The sequence below is a fragment of the Populus alba genome, chromosome 2, assembly GCF_005239225.2.
Source record: "Populus alba chromosome 2, ASM523922v2, whole genome shotgun sequence".
NCBI lineage: Eukaryota > Viridiplantae > Streptophyta > Magnoliopsida > Malpighiales > Salicaceae > Populus > Populus alba.
Window position 1 is genome coordinate 9,139,400 of NC_133285.1, and position 18,311 is coordinate 9,157,710.

The window sequence follows — 18,311 nt, forward strand, 5'->3', positions numbered from 1 at the left end:
ACCGATCGGTTTCGGTTTGGTTTAGTTTTTTAAGGCAAAAACCAGTTTAAACTGGTTTGACTCGGTTTTTTCAGTTTTGACTCGGATTTTTTCCGGTTTGGCTTATTTTTTTCTACTAAAGTTGAGAACATCTCAAATGAGGCATTGGATAGGAGCTTATTTGCAGTTGTCTCGGAGGGCAACCTGATCAACAATTTTGAATAGGGTGGATTGCTACAAAAGACATGTTTATGCTAAAAAATAATGTTTTTTCATGTATAAAAAAGTAGATGGTGAATAATTATTCATGAGGATTTTATCAACCTCAAAATTCAATGAATTGTTAGGAATTAGTTCTGGACATTCGTCTTGAATTATTTCTACTCCATTGAATCTTTTCATATTCATTGGTTAACTTAATAAATCATCAGAAATTTATGCTTTGTGTCGTATTTACTTGTGTGCTCTCCTTTATATGACTTTAGGTTTTGTTGTTGTAGAAAGAGAAATTAAGTAAGCTTTCTAGTATGAGATATTATTGTTGAATTTGTAGGAGAAAAGTTGCCCTAAAAACATTTGCAACATTAACAGTCAAATATAGCTTGAAAGACAAAAAAAAAAAAAAATCAATACTTGATACCAACTTTCTGCCATATTGTCTTGTCTTTTGACTCGAAATTCTACTATAAGCATTTTATATAATTGTACTTTCTTTTAACTTATTCATATTTTTAGATTATCTTATAAATATATAATTGATTTTTATTTTTTAAAAAAAATTCAATACTAGCTATATGAGCCCACTTTATCCAAAACAATATTTTTAATTAAAAAACAGATAATGATATTTTGTAATAATATAAAAAATTATTTTATAAATTTGTATCTATTTTAAAAATAGCAAATTATTGTAGAAAATTTCACATGAAGATTAAGGGTGTGTTTGGGATTGTAATAGCGACAACAAGTCAAAGTACTTTTCACTTAGAAATGTATTAAAATAAAAAAAATTATTTTAAAAAAATTATTTTTCACATTAACACATGAAAACATAAAAAAATAATTATTTTAAATAAAAAAAATCAAAATTTAAGGAAATGTTCCTAAACACACCCTAAGAATATCTGCTGTTCCCAAATTTGTATGCTCAAAGAAACAAGTGTGAACAAGTTTTCCAAGTTTCCATTATTGTGCAAATGGAAAGTCCTGACCAATTTACGGGGCAAGACTTTCCATGAAGCTACTAAGATACAGCCCCGAAAGCAGGACTGAAAAGGAGTGTACGTGTGAACGATTGAATAAATCAACAAAGCGTCGAGAAATTGTTTCCCCTCGGTTTCAACATTTCGAGTGGAATTATTTGGCGTAAATTTAGTAATTCTTTGATTCTCCTTGTCAATCATTATACCAGCTGTGGAATGTTCCGAGGAAGCACGAATTCTATTCGAAAAGGTCATGATCCCGCCGGCCACTGCATGACTTCTCAGCTTCAAATTATAAAAAAGCCTCGTTTTGAACCTGACACTCGACCACATAGAGCCAAGGCCACAATCTTCCTGGAAGATGGATCGTCACTTGAAAGTTGAAATTATATCCACCGGCCGGAAATGGATAGAAGCATTTTATTCAGGTGGAACTGGCCCGGCGGTGCTCATTTAACTCAGATATTGTTGTAAGAAAAAAAATCATTATTTATACCAAAGCATACCCTTTGTAGCCATATCATGTACTCATGGAACATAACTTTCATCTCAAATAATTTGTTCTGGGATGTTCAAAACACTTGTCTACTTTCTATTAGTCAAAGCATCAATTACTTGATTTTTTTTTTACCACGCCTCTAATTAAAACTTCAATTGTTTTTATTTAGATATTATATAATTTTATTTGAATAAAAAAAAGTTAAATTTCTACGTACAGCTCTTGAATTGTCAGTCATTTAGATGAAAAAGTTAAATTTGTATTTGTTCTGGAATGTTCAAAACACTTGTCTACTTTCTATTAGTCAAAGCATCAATTACTTGAATTTTTTTTTACCACGCCTCTAATTAAAACTTCAACTGTTTTTATTTAGATATTATATAATTTTATTTGAATAAAAAAAAGTTAAATTTCTACGTATAGCTCTTGAATTATCAGTCATTTAGATGAAAAAGTTAAATTTGTACGTACAGCTCTTGAATTATTAGTCATTTAGATGAAGATTCTTATTCCAAACCATTTAGTGATTATTTCAGTATCGTCTCATGTGTTCTAACAGAGTAATTAAATCGATTAGAGTTTTTTTTTAATTATTAATTATTATTTTAATTTTATTATTTAATATTAGATTGATTAGGAATTAGGTTTATAATTTATCTCCGTTTACTTTCTATTGTATTATCTTAATCTCATGACTTTTATTACAAGTTTTACGGGTTAATCTAGATTTACTCATGTCGTTTTATTTTTATTTTTTTTATTGATTCTTTTTTTCAATTTCATTATTCAATAATGGTTTGATTGAAAATTGTACTTCATAATTTATTTCAATGTGCTTTATATAGAATTATATTTGTCTTATAATCCGAGTTGCGGGTTTGGAAGGGTAATCTAGGTTGTCACAGGTCTTTGTTTTAGGTCATCCCGGTCTCTTGACTTGAATAATTGATTTAACGAGTTAACCTAAATTAACTATCCGGTTATTTTTTATTTTTTTTAATTGATTTTTTTTTTTCAATTTCATCCATCAATATTAGGTTGATTGTGTAATTAAACATCATAATTTATTTTGATTATTTTTTTTAAGGGGGTTACCCCGATCTAATGACTTGAGTCTTGAATTTAACATGTTAACCCAAGTTGACTCAAGTTTTTTTATCTTTTTTTTTATTATTTTTTATTTAATATTGGGTTGCTTAAGAATTGAACTTTATAAATTCGTTTTGAATTATCTTATTATAAATTTGGCAAGTTAATCAAAGTTGATCCGGGTTGATCTAATATGTAGTCGTCTCGGTATTTAACAAAAATAATCATCTTAAAATCCTTTTTGTTTAGGTTAAACTATGTTTTTACTGGTTCGTTAGATTATTTTTAAATCCATGGAGTCAAATAGGTGACATCAAGTAACATCAATCTCCATATATATTTTTTTTTACTATTAGAAAACACATTAGCAAAACTTGAATATTTGTTTACTTTAAAATAAAAATTGATCTAGTCTACAATGTAGCATAAATCAACCATCTAGTTGTCGTGAAATCAATTAAAAAGAAATCATTAAAATAATCTTTTCAGCATCTCAAACAATATTTATATATAAAAAATCATTTTTACAATCAAATCAAACTTAAAAAATTAAGTTTCTAGTTTTCAATTTGAAAATTTTAAATCTTAAAATAATCAATTCCGGTGATGGATGAGTTTAAAAATGGTACAAATGAACCCGTATTGATTAAAAATTTCATTTGATGGTGGTATCATCACTAATATTGGCCTAAACGTAATAAAAGGGGCCAAGTAGGTTTATTGGACCAAAATATTAACTAATTCAACGAGCAATCCAATCAAGATTAGCTTTGGATTCCAAGTTTTTTCAGTCAACCTGTCGAGCGCCGAGTAGGTTTAATAGTTATGTTTTCAAGATCACATTTAACATAACTGGGAATTAATGGATTTGAATCTTCTATTTAGAAGTTAACTCTTTGAAATTAATTTTCTAAAAATAAGTCCAAGTTATTTTAAAAAAACAAATAATGATATTCTTCCTTATTTTTTATAGCTAATATTACTCTACCGAGAGGTTTAAATAATGTGAGCTATTAAAAAATCTACAAATTATTATTTGGTGTAAATAATTAAAAAAAAATCGTATACGTGCATCCAAAATTGAACTCCAAGTTATCAAGACCTCCACTATCCTAATTATATTAAAATAAAATGAAGGATAATATTGGAAAGTGGTTTGAAGCCAAATAATATTTTTTTTATTAAAAAATATAATTTCATTAAATACTTGAAAAGTGTAAAAATACATTATAATTTTTTTCTTGAAACAAATTAAATTCACAAATAAAAATATTGAGTTTATTTGGATAGTTATAAAACTCGACTCAACTCGACAATTAAAGTGATAACTAGCCGACTAAAAATCTGGTGTACTAGGTTAATATGGTAACATGTCAACTTAAAATTTGACATGAGTCGGGTTTTATATCGAACTATTATTTATTTTTATTAAAAATGATATTATTTTGTTTTTTAAAAAACCAAAATAATATTATTTTAGTTTTTTTTTTTAATAAAAAAGCTCAAGTCAATTTAAAAAATGTTTGTTTTTACATTTTAAAAATGTTTTTTTTAAAAAATTCATATCTTTAAATCGTTTTAATATGCTAATATTAAAATTAGATTTTTATATAAAAAAAAATTATTTTAATATATGTATATAAAAAAATACTTTAAAGGGGAGGGGGAAGCAAACATCTATAATTTTTTATTTTTATTTTTTGTTATTCCATGATGTGCTGCAATATTGCCTTAAAAAGAAAAAGACCATTTCGATTCACCATAAAAAAAAAAAAAAAAAAAAAAAAAAAAAGAAGAAGAAGTAAGAACCGTGTCTGGAGGCCGGGTCCATAACCTTGAATTGGAAAATGATGGGGTTCCAGTGGTCGGTATATATATTCAAAACGTGGGTCGCGTGGATGCGTCTCTGTTCACAGTAATAATTGACTCGTTAAAACTTCAATCAAAATATCTCTACGGAGACCATTTGCTCCTTCCTTGAAGTTCGGCATCTCGCTGCTCTGTACAAATCCTGTGTGCTTCATCACGAGCTGCTCCAGATGCTACGATGCAATACTGTTAATTTTAAAATTAATGCATTTATTACATCCAGTTTGTTTTTTTTTTTAATTAAAATTTTTTAATTTTAATTTTTTTATATTTTCAGGTTATTTTATATATTGTTATCAAAAATAAATTTTATAAAATAAAAAATATTATTTTAATTTATTTTAAATAAAAAATATTTTAAAAATATTATTTTTGTGCTAGTACAAAACCCAAATAATTAGCTATGAGGTATTTTGGTCTTCCATCCCCTTGGACACATAGATTACGATCAAGTTCAATTATACAAACACGTTTTGATGTATTCATTCCTGAAACAAATTAATTAAATTGTAATCGTGTATGTTCATTGAACAAAAAGTACTTTGATAACCACCGAATAAAATAAAATAAAGATATTGATTTTATTTTAACCCCCCCGAAAACATTATTTTTTTTATCTCTTTAAAATCCTATTATTTTTAGTTCTCGATAATCTTAAAGTATGTAACAATAGTTTAAATTATTTTTTTATTTAAAAATATATTAAAATAATATTTTTTTATTTTTACAAAATTATTTTTTATATTAATAAATTAAAATAATTTAAAAATATATTTTAAATAAAAAAAAAATTTAAATTTAAAAAACATGGTTTATACCGAGTTTTTAAACACACCGGATACGTTACCAAACACACCGGACGCCGTCACTGAGCATTGTCAACGTCACCCTATTGTAGTAAAGAGCTTGTACAATCCAATAAAAAAAAAAAATTGGTAACTAACGTTTTATACCCGTGATATTTAATATAAAATTTTAATTGATATAAAGCCACATGAATTAAATTTCAATTGCTGTCTTTTTAATATTCCAGTTCCCAGTAGTGTAGATCTCCTCCTTCTCTTCATGTTTATACCGATGGCGAAGTTCACAGTAACCTGAAAAGACAAAAAAAAAAAATCACAACAACAGCCAGTTTTATTTCATTATCTTCTTTTCCTCTTCACCGTTTACTTTTCTTTATTTCTGAATTTGTTTTCTTCTTCTTTGGTGATTGCTACAGGTTTGGTTTTCCTGTGTTGAGAAGGATTGGGTTGCCTTTGGTGGCTGGTTGATGGGTCAGTTTTGGGGCTGTCCTTTTGTTTTCTTTAATGATTGGGATGGAGGAGAGGTTGAGTGGGTTTTTCTGGTGGCTAACAGTGGCGTGAAGGCTGCGGCTGCTTCAGAAGATGGTTGTGGTGAGCGCTGCTGCCGTGGGTGGTTTATATGAGTAGTGGATGCCAAGACAGATGGATGCTGTCGAATCCCTTGTCTACTTGTTACAGATAAGAAAGGGAAACTGCACAGCATCTCTCTCTTTCTCTCCATGATGTCTTGTCATTGTTACGTGACTAAACATGTTTTTTAAAAAACATTTTTTATTTTTTATTTAAATTAATTTTTTTAATCTTTTTAAATTATTTTAATATACTAATATTAAAATAATTTAAAAAAATAAAATTTTTTTATTTTGAAATATTTTTAAATTAAAAATATTTTAAAAAATGATTGTTACTATACCATATTAGACCATGGCGGAGCCACAATGGGTCAAAAGGGGCTAATTTTTTTTTAAAAAATCTTTTCTTTTATTTTATTTTATTGTCTAATTTTAGTTTTATTTTTTTTATAATTAGTTATTAAAAAATTTTTTTAGGGTTTATGATAATTTAGGGGTTTTGTTTATAAATATGTTCAAAATAAATATATAAATCTGCTAATTTAATCAATTAAATGTTTCTTTTCTTATTACAAAGAAATAAATTAATATTCATCCAAAAACCACTATTCTTGACATCTCTTGCATTGATAGAGTAGTTTATTGAAATTTAATATTTTTCACATGATTTGTTTTGTAAGTAAAATATCAAGTAGAAAGCATGTTTTTCAAGCATTGTTCCTCTTACACATACAGTAGGCATTGTTCCTTAATTAAATGTCTAGAAATGATTAAGTATAATTTAATCAACATACTTATTATATGCATATAGATATGAATTGAAATAGGTTCTGATTTTGATGAATTGACATGTATTTTACTTTTAATTTTATATGAAAGATTTAGAATTATTGTGTAACTCAACTAAGTTTTGTTTGACAGAGAATTGTTGTGTAGTTGTGTTAATTATTATGTAGACACTAATGATAAAAAAATTCAGCAGGTTCATATTAAATTAACATGTCACTGGACAAATATTTCAAGCGTAAATCTATTGAAGATGAAAAGTCAATCAAAGCTTCAAGTCATGTAACTCAATCAAGTTTAAAGAAAAGTCATATTGAAATCAACCCCGACACTTTCCTTGTTGTCCCTGGCTCAAAAAGATCAATTTATGAATACCATATAAATGATAGGGATGCAATCCGAAAACCTTATCTACAAAAAGGTCCTTGTCAACCTTCACACCATGATTTCTCATATATGTTTGAATTGATTTCGAATGCATGTCTATATAATATAGTATTTATTAATAATTTGTCCCCTCATTTAAAAAATTCTGGCTCCGCCACTGATGTTAGAGATAAAAGTAGGATGTTTAGTAAGGTATAACTTCGGTTGAAATTATTTAAAAAAATAATTGATTTTTTTTAATTTTTAAATTTTTTAATATTATAAAATTAAAAATATATTTTTTAATATATTTATTTTAAAAAAAATATTATGAACCACAACTCTTAATACACTTCTTCTAAATATCTCTTAAATATCATTAATTTGGAGCATGATAATTATTTTATCATGAGAATAGCTATAAAAAATTATAATATACTATGTTTTCAATATTTTTTAAATAATATTATTCAGCTAATCTTTTTTAATTAGAATTTGGTCGCTTGGTTGATGTACAGAAAGGCAAGAAAAGATGCTTGTTTACGAATAATATTTTCTAAATAAAAGCCATGGCTACTCTCTTCGGTAAAAGCTTGTTCTTGGAATTTTTTTAATTAGCCACTTGAATTTTGGGGTGATTTTGTTTTTAGAAAACCAGTACTACGTGGGAAGTGAAATATTCATCCCTGTTCCCTGGATTGGACAACACGGTTCCAAATAGTTACACGTGTGGCAAGAGGTCTTCTTTACTTGCACGAAGAAGCCCCTGAAATTATCATTCAATATTATTAATCAAGCAACCATATAGCAGGTGTTCAGTGGTAGCCTAGGTTCAAAATGTTTTTTTTTTTTAGTTTTATAACGTGTAGTTGTTAATATGATAATTATTAAAAATTTATATAATTATTAATTTTAAAATTTATAAAATTAATTAAGATATATGTAAATTAGCTCGAACACTTACATAAATAAAAAATATATATGTTTATTAGACATCAAAGTCAGTAAAAATTTCTTGGACAAAAAATTGAATCCAAGGGTCCATTTATTTGGTGTAAAATACTTTATCGAAAACAAACAGCTAGAAAAAAAATTATTTGTTTTTTATGAAATATTTTACAGAAACATTAGTCAATATAAAATATCTTACTGTCAACTTTCAAATTTAATTTATTTACTAAAGAAAAAATTCAACTTATAAAATTTTATAAAATATTTTATAAATAATAATTCATTTATAATATTATCCAAATATTTCAACAATCACCTCAATCTTAACACCATCACCACCTCTCACCATGAGTGCTAATATTAATTTATGTATACCAACACTTGAGGGCTTAGCTGTTGTGGTAAACTGCAAGTTCAATCCTTGCGAACCTCCCGGGTTCGAACCTCAAAGAGTACCCCTGTCACCCCCGTGGTGTCTTACCTGCTCACTAGGCTTGCAGGATGTTCAGTGGGGCCGGGGATTAGTTGTGGTGCGCGCAAGCTGGCCCGGACACCCCGGTTATCAAAAAAAAAAAAAATTATGTATACCATATCAATTTAGATAGAATTTCTAGTTAAGTTTAATAGCATTCTTAATTTATTTATTAATTATTAACCATGAGTGACTTTTTTTTTTGCATTTGAAAACAAATTAATTTAACTTGCTTTCTTTTGTGTGTTATTATTATTATTTGATTTAATAAAAAAATAATTCCAAGATACAAAGATATCAAACACAATCAGGTTTATTGTCCTTGTTTCGAGATCATATATTTTGATGTACATCAATCTCTCAATTTTTTTATTTAATTTTAATTATCATCTATGATTTTTTTTTCTTTTTAGCTTTTATTATCATAAATGATTTTTGATTTATTTAATTAAATTCATATAAAAAATTCTCGGTTTATGACTAGAATTTTTTTGGTGTAAAGGAACATGTTATAAGCACTTGCAAATTCATTTTTTTTTTTGTGTGTGCTGGGGGCCATATAACTAGTTCTGCTGCTAAGGAGACAATGAGCTGATCACTGTAATAAATGGGCCTGAAAGATATGGTCGTCAATCTCGTAAAAGTCCTTTTATGGATGGGCTCTTGGGCTTCAGACTCATGGGCTGGTAGTTTTTCTATATCCAACAAGAAAAATAAACTTTCTCAAACCTTCCATTCCAGCAGTTGTATTCATTATTCAAGTTGATTATAAAATCAAAATAATCTTATAAAAAAATGAAAAATAAAAAACTAGTGATGAAAAAAATTATTGCAATAAATGGTGTTTTATCATTTTTGCAAGATAAGTAAAAATAATATTTTTATAAAAGATTAATAAAATAACATTTTGTTTAGCACTGTTATTGAAGCCTATAAAAAAAATTCAAGTGCTGAAATAATATATATTTTTTAGCTCTTCGTTAGGACAGGCTAATGGCTAAACCTACGCGGCTGCTGCCTCAGCACCTACCATGGTAAAAAAAAAAAAAAAAAAAAAACATAAAAAGATGCATTAATGCTGAAGACTTGCGTGGAATGTTTTATCCTAGTATTGGGCTTTTAATATCCATATTCAATGGTCTTACTTGTATCAATATCAAGTCTGGCAGTGGTTTTTAAATTTATTTGTAGAAAAACTACATACTAGAGCTGCGTTTCTAATTCAGTTTTTGTGTTTGCGATGTAAAAAATATAGTAAGGTATTTTAAGAGTGAAGTCAGTAATTTTTACTGTTATGGGCTATTAAATAAATATATAATTTTTTTAAAAAATCAATTATTAATTTATATATACACGAATTTTTGAAGTTAGCAGTAAAGTTTTTACCCAAAATATTAAAAAATAAATTTAAAAGTACATATAATTGAAGTGAAAGTAAAAAAAAATCCACTATTAAAGTTACATCTTCGATGTTTTTTGAAATATAATTCATCTATAATCAAATCCAAATCAATATTGTAACAACCCCTCAACCGAGATAAAATAACAATTTTATGTCAATTGAAAAACAAAGTAATTAAATTTTTTCACTCTCTCAATTCCTCCTTCCTTCACTTGATTCTTCTTTATATTAGTGTTTTATAAGTTAGACTTTGTAAGTTTACAAGGTTATTCTCTTATTTTTTTTAATTTTTTTTCTTGGATTTTGTTTTATGTTTTTTCATTACTTTTCTCTCTCTCGCGCCTTTTCTTTTCTTTCTTTATCTATTATGTTTCTGCCCAGTCGGCAACATATAAAAGGAAGGAAGAGCTGATTTGTTTTATTTTTTAATAGCAAATAAGTATTTTACTGTTAATGAGTTGTTTTGCATTTATTTGATGATTTTTTTGTTAATACTACCAAACTTCGTTCATCCTAAAATTTTAAACAGATTTTATTCAATATATTTTAAGATTCCTCGTAAAATTTTAGCTCAATATGATGGTCGGATTGAAAATTACGTTCAATAACGTAAAACTGGTCAAATTGTGTTTTTCCATCAAATTTCTAAATTTATCCAAAAATTCTAAAATTTTAACTGAAGCTAAAACATCATATTAGAAGACTCCACGTAAATTTTCAAAATTTTTTGATAACTCAATTGAGAATTATGAATTTTTTTTACATAAAACTAGTCAAAAAATATTGATAAAATCTTGACTTGTGCTATAACCCACTCAAGCCTTTACCTTCCCTCCGCCCTTGGGGTATTTGGTAACACACTAAATTGTATTTTTTTTCTATAGAGCCCACTAAAAACTTGAATTTGAAATGCAATTTTTACATGTTTTTATAACTGAGTTTCATAAAACTCCGTTTGTTTTTACATTTCAAAAACACTTTTAAAAAAAATAATTTTTTTTACTTCAAATTAATATATATATATATATATATATATATATATATATATATATATATATATATTGTTCTTAGAACATTCTGATGCACTGATATAAATAATAATTTTTTTTAAAATAAAAAAAATTATTTTGATGTATTTTTCAAGTTAAAAAAACACTTTGAAAAGCAAATCACACATGATATAACTACCAAACATTTTATATATGTTTTTCATTGCATATAAAATTTCAATTATAATTTTTATCAAACACATTTCTAAATTCAATAAACTATATTTTTTTAAAATTTATTTTTTTAAATTCACAATAAAAAAACAACATTAAAATCAAAGACACTAGTAAATGTCTGCCCACTTCATCTCACATCAGAGAGAGAGAGAGAGAGAGAGAGAGTTGAGCAGTTGTTTGGACTTTGGACGCAATCTCAAAGCTACACGGGCCATTGTGTTTGCCGTACATTCCTTTAGCTGGCATAGCACCATTACCAAGGACTGCGGATACGGATCTATTTTGTTTTTGGGCTCGAAGACAATATATAATGACGTGTTTGGTTCATATCCATCATCTTCAGTTTTGGCCCCCGCTACAAGGACGAGAATTTCTGTCCCTCTATTCTTGGTATCTTTCAACGTGATCCCTTTATCTTTTTTTTTCTTAATTAAAAACATCATCACGCTCCTGTCCTCCTAAAAATTTAAAGGGTGTTTGATTTTTAAAATGATTTTTATTTAGAAAAAAAAGATACAAAAATAAATAAATAAATAAATAAAAGCATTGGAAAAGACGAAGAAGAGTACCAGAGAAAAGGAGTGACGCAACAATGTACACGTAGCCCTCAACTACCACACCAACAATGGAAGTAGGAAGGAATTTGATGCCCATATGATATTTTGCATCGGTGGGGTACTTCTTGACGGGAAGTATGGCAAAGGGCTTTTAAGATCTCAATGCTGATGCTCTTAGTTTCATATTTGATATTTAATGTTGTTTTCTATTAGGATTTTATTTTAGTATTTGTTTGTTTTTGTATTTACTTTAAATTAATATATTTTTAGTATTTTAAAATTATTTTGATGTGCTGATATTAAAAATAATTTTAAAAAAATAAAAAATATATTATTTATATATATTTTAATACAAAAAATTATTCAAAAAGTTAATGCTGTTACACGGGAATTGTTTGAGTGCTGCAATCTTATGTTTGAATTCACTTGTTTCTCTATGCAATTATTTCCTTTGGACTTTTTAAAAAAGAATTGACCACTAAAGTGAATCGTGTTTCTAAAAGTCAAAAGGAGTAACATGTACTTAAAGGAATTAAATTATAATAAACAAGAACCTGGAAAGAAAAGGGGAATCATTGTACTTTTCTTAACTAGATAAAAACCATGTTTTTTTCCCCTTTTTTTCTTTTTAATTTTAATTTATTTTTTTAATATTATATTTATTGAAACTTAAATTCATAGTTTTTTTTAAATTTATGTTTTATAGGTTATCCTAATCTCATAATTATAATTTAAGGTTTAACAAGTTAAGTTATTTTTCTTTTTTTAATTAATTTTTTTTAATTTTATTATTCAATATTAAATTGATTGAAAACTAGATTTTGTTCTATTTGTTTTTTAAAGGTTATCCTTATCTTATTACTAGAGTTACGAGTTTAGTAAGTTAACTTGTGTTGTCTTAAATTATTTTTTAATTTTATTTTTTTAATTTTATTTTTTCAACATTGAAATATTAATTAGAAAATAAATTTCTTAATTTATTTTAATTGGATTGTTCTGATCTCATAATTTAAATCGCAAGTTTAACTTGTTAATCTAGAATGATTTAAGTTTTTTATTGATATTTTTAAAAATTTTAGTATTTAACAATAAATTTATTAAAAATCAAACTTCATAAATAAAGAATATGTTATCATCCGCTTACATATATATATAACCAATAGAAGCACAATAAGCTTCAACAGTAATCAATCTAATTTTAATTTAAAAATGCATTTACTCCAATTTAATAACTGCCCAATCCTCTTAACACTAATCGCGTCAAGATTTATGATATTGGATGCTCTTTTAGGAGATTATAGCAATGTGTTAATGTTTTGAAACGTTTTTTAAGATTAACAAAATGTGAATTAGAATGTTAGAACAGTTGGTTTAGAAACATAGGTAATAAATACATTTAAGATAAATTTTATTGTGGAGTCCACTCGTAATTTGAGTTAGAATTTTGTTAAAAATTGTTTTCTAACATAAATCTTTTAAAATGAAATATTAAAAAATTTAAAATTAATCTTGGATTAATAAAAAAAATAATTTTATAATTTTTAATTGACTTTTTTTGAAAATAAAAAAAACTTCACTTTTACATAAAAAAAAAATATAAAATTTTCTGATAACTTATATAATAAAAAACTAAAGAATTAAAATTAATCTTATAAAACATCATAATTTTTAGAGAGAAAAGGTCTTAAACCAAGAGCATATTTAGAATTGTGGTAACGGTTGCGGTTTAAAATACTTTTTGTTTAAAAATACATTAAAATAATATTATTTTTTTTTGTTTTTTAATAATTTTTTAAATCAGTATATCAAAAAAATCTGAATATATATATATATATATATATAATATATATATAATTTAACAATTTTTTTTTTAAATTTAAGAGAACGTGATTTCAACCGCATTTCCAAACAGACTCCAAATAGATTTAAGTGATACGTGATTGCTTAACCTGTATCTAGATTTTTAATAAATTAACCTTTTGATGTAAGAGAATTTTTTTTTTCAATCCAGTAAAAGTAAATGTTCAAATTCAGTAAATTTATCCTATCAATTTGTTATGTTTTATACCTAAACAGTCTAAAGTCCTAAACATTTTTTATTTAATAGAAAGCATCAGAATTAATTTTCTTTATTCAAAATTAATTATGACAGTTCTTGTTTGGGCTAGGGCTATCATTAGCAATTGGAATAAACAAGCATATTTTGTCAATAGAACATTTTATTTTCAAGGAAAAATGATTAAGTTCTTGACAAGAATATTTATATTTTTTGTCAGGATTTTTCAACAAGTATATCATATTTACTTTATTATTATATTTAAAAAATTAAATTTAGCTTAATACTTTATGTCATTAACTTTAATATGGATGCCAATAGCTGGAATTGATTTAGTTACAAGTTGTTAATTAGATAATTTAAATAATTTAAATTGAACTAAACCTGCATGCAATTAGCATAAATATTCTTAAATATATTAAATTGAACTAAACAATTGTCGCAATTTAATACCAACATAGAACCATCTCTCCTATCTACTTCTAAGTTTTAAGGGAAGAAGGAAAGTCCGAAACCCAAATTGAGAATATTTTTGGCGAGGCAGGAGATTTGGTTCCTCGCCTTCCCCGCCCTCTACCGAACGGAAAGATATCAACAAATTGACAAGAAATTTATATTTCCTTATTGTGAAATTATATAAAAAAAAAATCCTCGATTTTAAATTCTGGGGAACAGCTTGCGTTTTCCTACATACATATGATTTTGGGTACAATCATGGAATAGCTGTTCAAATGTTCATAATCAAAATTAGGGACGATAGGCGAGGCAAAACACGATCACTGTCACTATGACATATATACTGCATAAGAAGTCCAATAATGGCAGAGAAGAACATGATGAAGGGAGAGAGAGAGAGAGAGAGAGAGAGAGAGAGGAACAGGTACATTTCCAAACAAATTGATACGACCTAATTAAGAGGTATTCGGAATTACATCTCTTTTTTCTTCCTTTCGTCGACTGGCAAACCCTTCACAATGTCTCATAATCCAATATCTCTCTATTTCCTCAGCTTTGCGGCCTGGAATTCGACCTGCGATCAAAGCCCACCTGTAATAAATCATGAAGAAGAGAATTCCGATTAATCTCACAAAACGGAGAATATATAATACTCTTCTTTCTTTTTCTGTGAACACAAGCACCCAAAGCAGCAGCTAGCCAACATAAAAACTCTTTTACTTTGTTTCTTTTATGTTCGTGTTTTGTAGTGCGATGATGATTCAATTTTAAAGGATTTTTTATTTAGAAACATGTTAAAATAATTTTTTTTATTAAACCAAGTTTCGTTTCTCGGTATCCATAAATAGAGTAAAACTTCATTTTGTAGTCCACTATAGATGTTTTTACTTTTTAACTTATTCAGTGATACCACCATTGTTTATGATGAGGGAGAAAAAAATGTAAGCCTTGAATATACCTCCAAATCGAATCATTGTGAAAACCCTACAACACAACACATAAAGAAGGATGGTATGCATTTAGTATTGTTCCTCTTAATATACAGGTATTTTTTAAATTGTCTTTGAGAAATTCCTGAGGCATTATCTCACAGTGCTCGCCCTTAAAAAACAATTTCCTTTCTTTTCGAATTTGTTTTTTTAATCTTCAGAGAAGTAGAAATGATAATTTTCAAATACTTTAATGGGAAGGACGGATCATCAAATGAGACCCATTTTTGGACCATGTTTACATTATATAAATAGAAATTTAAACTATGATCGGATCTGATCGGATCCATCACCCACGCCACACAGGGCCCATCGATTAATTGAAGAAGAAGAAGAACTTTCCGGTGTGCATTGCGAGAAAGAGAGGGTAAGCTTCTTGATATACACTCTTAAAAAGGATGCTTTACCTGTCTCCGACCAGCTTATACATTCTGTAAATGAGATCTTCTTCTTCTTCTGACATGTTGATGAATTCCCATTCAATGCTGCTTACCTCTACCAAATCATCACACAGAAAGAGCTGTGAAGTAGCTAGAAAGAAAACGAGAAACTGTAAAGAGAAACTATTGGCCTCGCAAGAAAGGGGGAGACAGGGGAGAACTCAAAGAAAAAAAAAAAAAGTTAAACACGAAACGGACGTAAGAGGGATTTGAAACTCATTGGAAAGAGGAAGGAAAGAGGAAGGAAAGAGGAGGGAAAGAAACTCATTGGATTTGAAACACCATAACAATTATAATTAAAGCGGAGGAAGCTCACCTTGATCAGAGCAATAAGTGGTGGTCTTGGCTCGCTTCTTGCGACGTCTATCCATTTTCTTTTCCCCTGAGCAGTTTCAGTGAGGAAAAAAATACAGGGAACGAGCTCAGACAGGGGGGGGGTTAATTAATAAAGAGAAAGACAACCCAACCCCACAGAATTTTCGCGTGTGAAAATGAAAGAGCCGACAATGTATTGAGTATTAAATATATTTGTTTTAAAGAAGTTTAAATATTTCTTTTAGAATATTAATTTTGCTTTTAAAATAAAAATAAAATTACCAATAAGCAAAAATAGTGGATAAGATACAATAAGAAACCCTGTAGTTAAATGAATCCAGCATGTTTTGAAAAGACCAATTTGTGCGAGGAAAGCGCGATGCTGTCCCTTTCATGAATGGTATAGTTGTCTTTTCAGCAAAAGGGGGGCCCGAAATACAGGAACTTGGACCCTCGGTAAATGCCCTCGACAACAATTCCATTTTATTGGCAGAGCCTGTGGTTTGTTGAACAAACCATGATGTTTGTTCATCTCCCTCTGTCCACGCAACACAAGAGCGCATTTACCCTGATGTATGTTTGGTAGTGTGATTTATAATATTTTTTAAAATATAATAAAAAAAATATTTTTTTAATTTTTAATATTAAAATTATCAGAATTTTCAAAAAATTATCAATGCTTTTTCAAAGCAAATATATATTTTTTTAAAAATCTAAAAATACAAGTTATTGTATTCCCATCAGCCAATCGATACTAAATTTAACATTTTCGACTTAGTTGGGTTGAGTTTTTTTAATTAATCAACCCTCTCTATCTCAGCTATTCCCTTGATCTTTTTCTCATTATTTTACATAACAAAATTTGCTTTTTGGTACGTTGTTGCATGTCATAATTGGAAAATACAACTTTCAACCTTATTGCTCTTTCAAAATGAATGGTACAAATTATGAAGAGGAGAGAATAAAAAAGAAAGGGAAAAAAAATAAAGAAAAATTTATCAGAAGCATATCAATGCTCTAATTATAAAATTAACGATATTATAAAAAAGATCTCGATAAAATAAATATAACTAATGTCATATACGGTGATCGAGATAAGCTACACTTGTTATCCAAAAATGATAAGTGACTCATTTGTTTTTAGTGGCTAGTGTGACCCATTCCGATTACAATTAATTATTTTTCTTGATATTCTTTGATTCATCTTATCTATGTTTTTTTACTAGTGTTGTAATTAGAGTTTTAATATGTCTTCATAATATATTTTTTTTTTCCTTTTTCTTCACAAATTATAATGAGGAGAGATTAGAGAGAAAAAAAGGATTCTGAAAGCATATCAAAGTTTTAATTACAACATTACTAATATCATAAAAAAAAACCTTGACAAGATAAATTTATTGATACTAAAAAGATTATTAGCAATTATTAGAATAAACTACACTTATTATCAAATACAAAATAAGCCACATTTTTCTCTCTCTTTCTCTATCGGTGCGCGCCAGATCCCTCTAGGCTGCAACACAAGGAATGGTGGCATACTCAAGGAAAAAAAAAAAAATTATTAAGGTGTTTTTACTGTATTTGAAGATGATTTTTAAATTACATTTGAGTTAAGAACAAAAAATATTAATTTCATATTTTTTCAAAAAAATTTGAATGATTTTGATTTTTCAATTCAAATAGAATCTATATCATATTATCAAACATAAATTTGAGTAGTTTACTGTTGGTTTTTAATATTGTTGGCTAGTTTTTCTTTCTGTAGTAATTTTCACCATAATAATCACAAATGACTTTTCAAAGTGACAAATTTACATCTTATGGTATTATTTGTACAGTGTTTAAATGTTTGTAAATGTTGAGCATGCAACATGTCCGACCATAAATTTAAGGCAAGTCTAACTTCCTCCTATTTTATTAAATAAATAAAGCGCTGCTGAAAAAATAAATATTAAGGCATATTTAAATTGCATTAGAGCAGGGAAGTAAATCAAATAAAATCACGAGAGTAGAGCGTTTTAATTTTATGATTTGGCACTGAAATGACAGTGAATGAACTACAATAAAATGATGCAATATACGCCAATGTGGAAGTAAAATCCATGAATTTTCCAATTCAAACTCTAAGTTGAAATTTAAAATTATAAAAGTAATTATTTTTTATTTTTATTTTAACCATGGCCAACAATCAACCTAATCTATGAATTGAGCATTGTTCCGGGTTAATCTCCAAGTCAGGTTTTAAAATTATGATAATATTCATTTTCATTCTTATATTA

General features: G+C 27.3%; 1 protein-coding gene across 2 annotated transcripts; it reads right to left on the reverse strand.

Moving 5' to 3' along the window:
- Positions 1 to 14,591: 14,591 nt before the first annotated feature.
- LOC118057701 (transcription factor TRY) lies at positions 14,592 to 16,207 on the reverse strand. 2 transcript variants are annotated; one of them, XM_035070354.2, is made up of 3 exons: positions 16,034 to 16,207; positions 15,685 to 15,808; positions 14,592 to 14,879 (listed from the first exon to the last, which is right to left on the reverse strand). In XM_035070354.2, exons 1-3 carry the CDS (start codon positions 16,086 to 16,088, stop codon positions 14,744 to 14,746), a joined length of 315 nt encoding a protein of 104 aa, XP_034926245.1. In that variant the 5' UTR covers positions 16,089 to 16,207; the 3' UTR covers positions 14,592 to 14,743. The 2 variants fall into 2 exon arrangements, with proteins under 2 accessions (XP_034926245.1, XP_034926247.1); XM_035070356.2 differs by having other exon boundaries at positions 15,685 to 15,772; positions 16,034 to 16,204.
- Positions 16,208 to 18,311: the final 2,104 nt, after the last annotated feature.

What these genes read in the sequence shown, in the direction of transcription:
- LOC118057701 (XM_035070354.2), bottom strand. Translation starts at nt 16,088, where the DNA reads ATGGATAGACGTCGCAAGAAGCGAGCCAAGACCACCACTTATTGCTCT. An exon ending in CACTTATTGCTCTGATCAAG is followed by an intron (nt 15,809 to 16,033) that starts GTGAGCTTCCTC and finishes TTTTCTTTCTAG; the next exon opens with CTACTTCACAGCTCTTTCTG. An exon ending in TATAAGCTGGTCGGAGACAG is followed by an intron (nt 14,880 to 15,684) that starts GTAAAGCATCCT and finishes GATTTATTACAG; the next exon opens with GTGGGCTTTGATCGCAGGTC.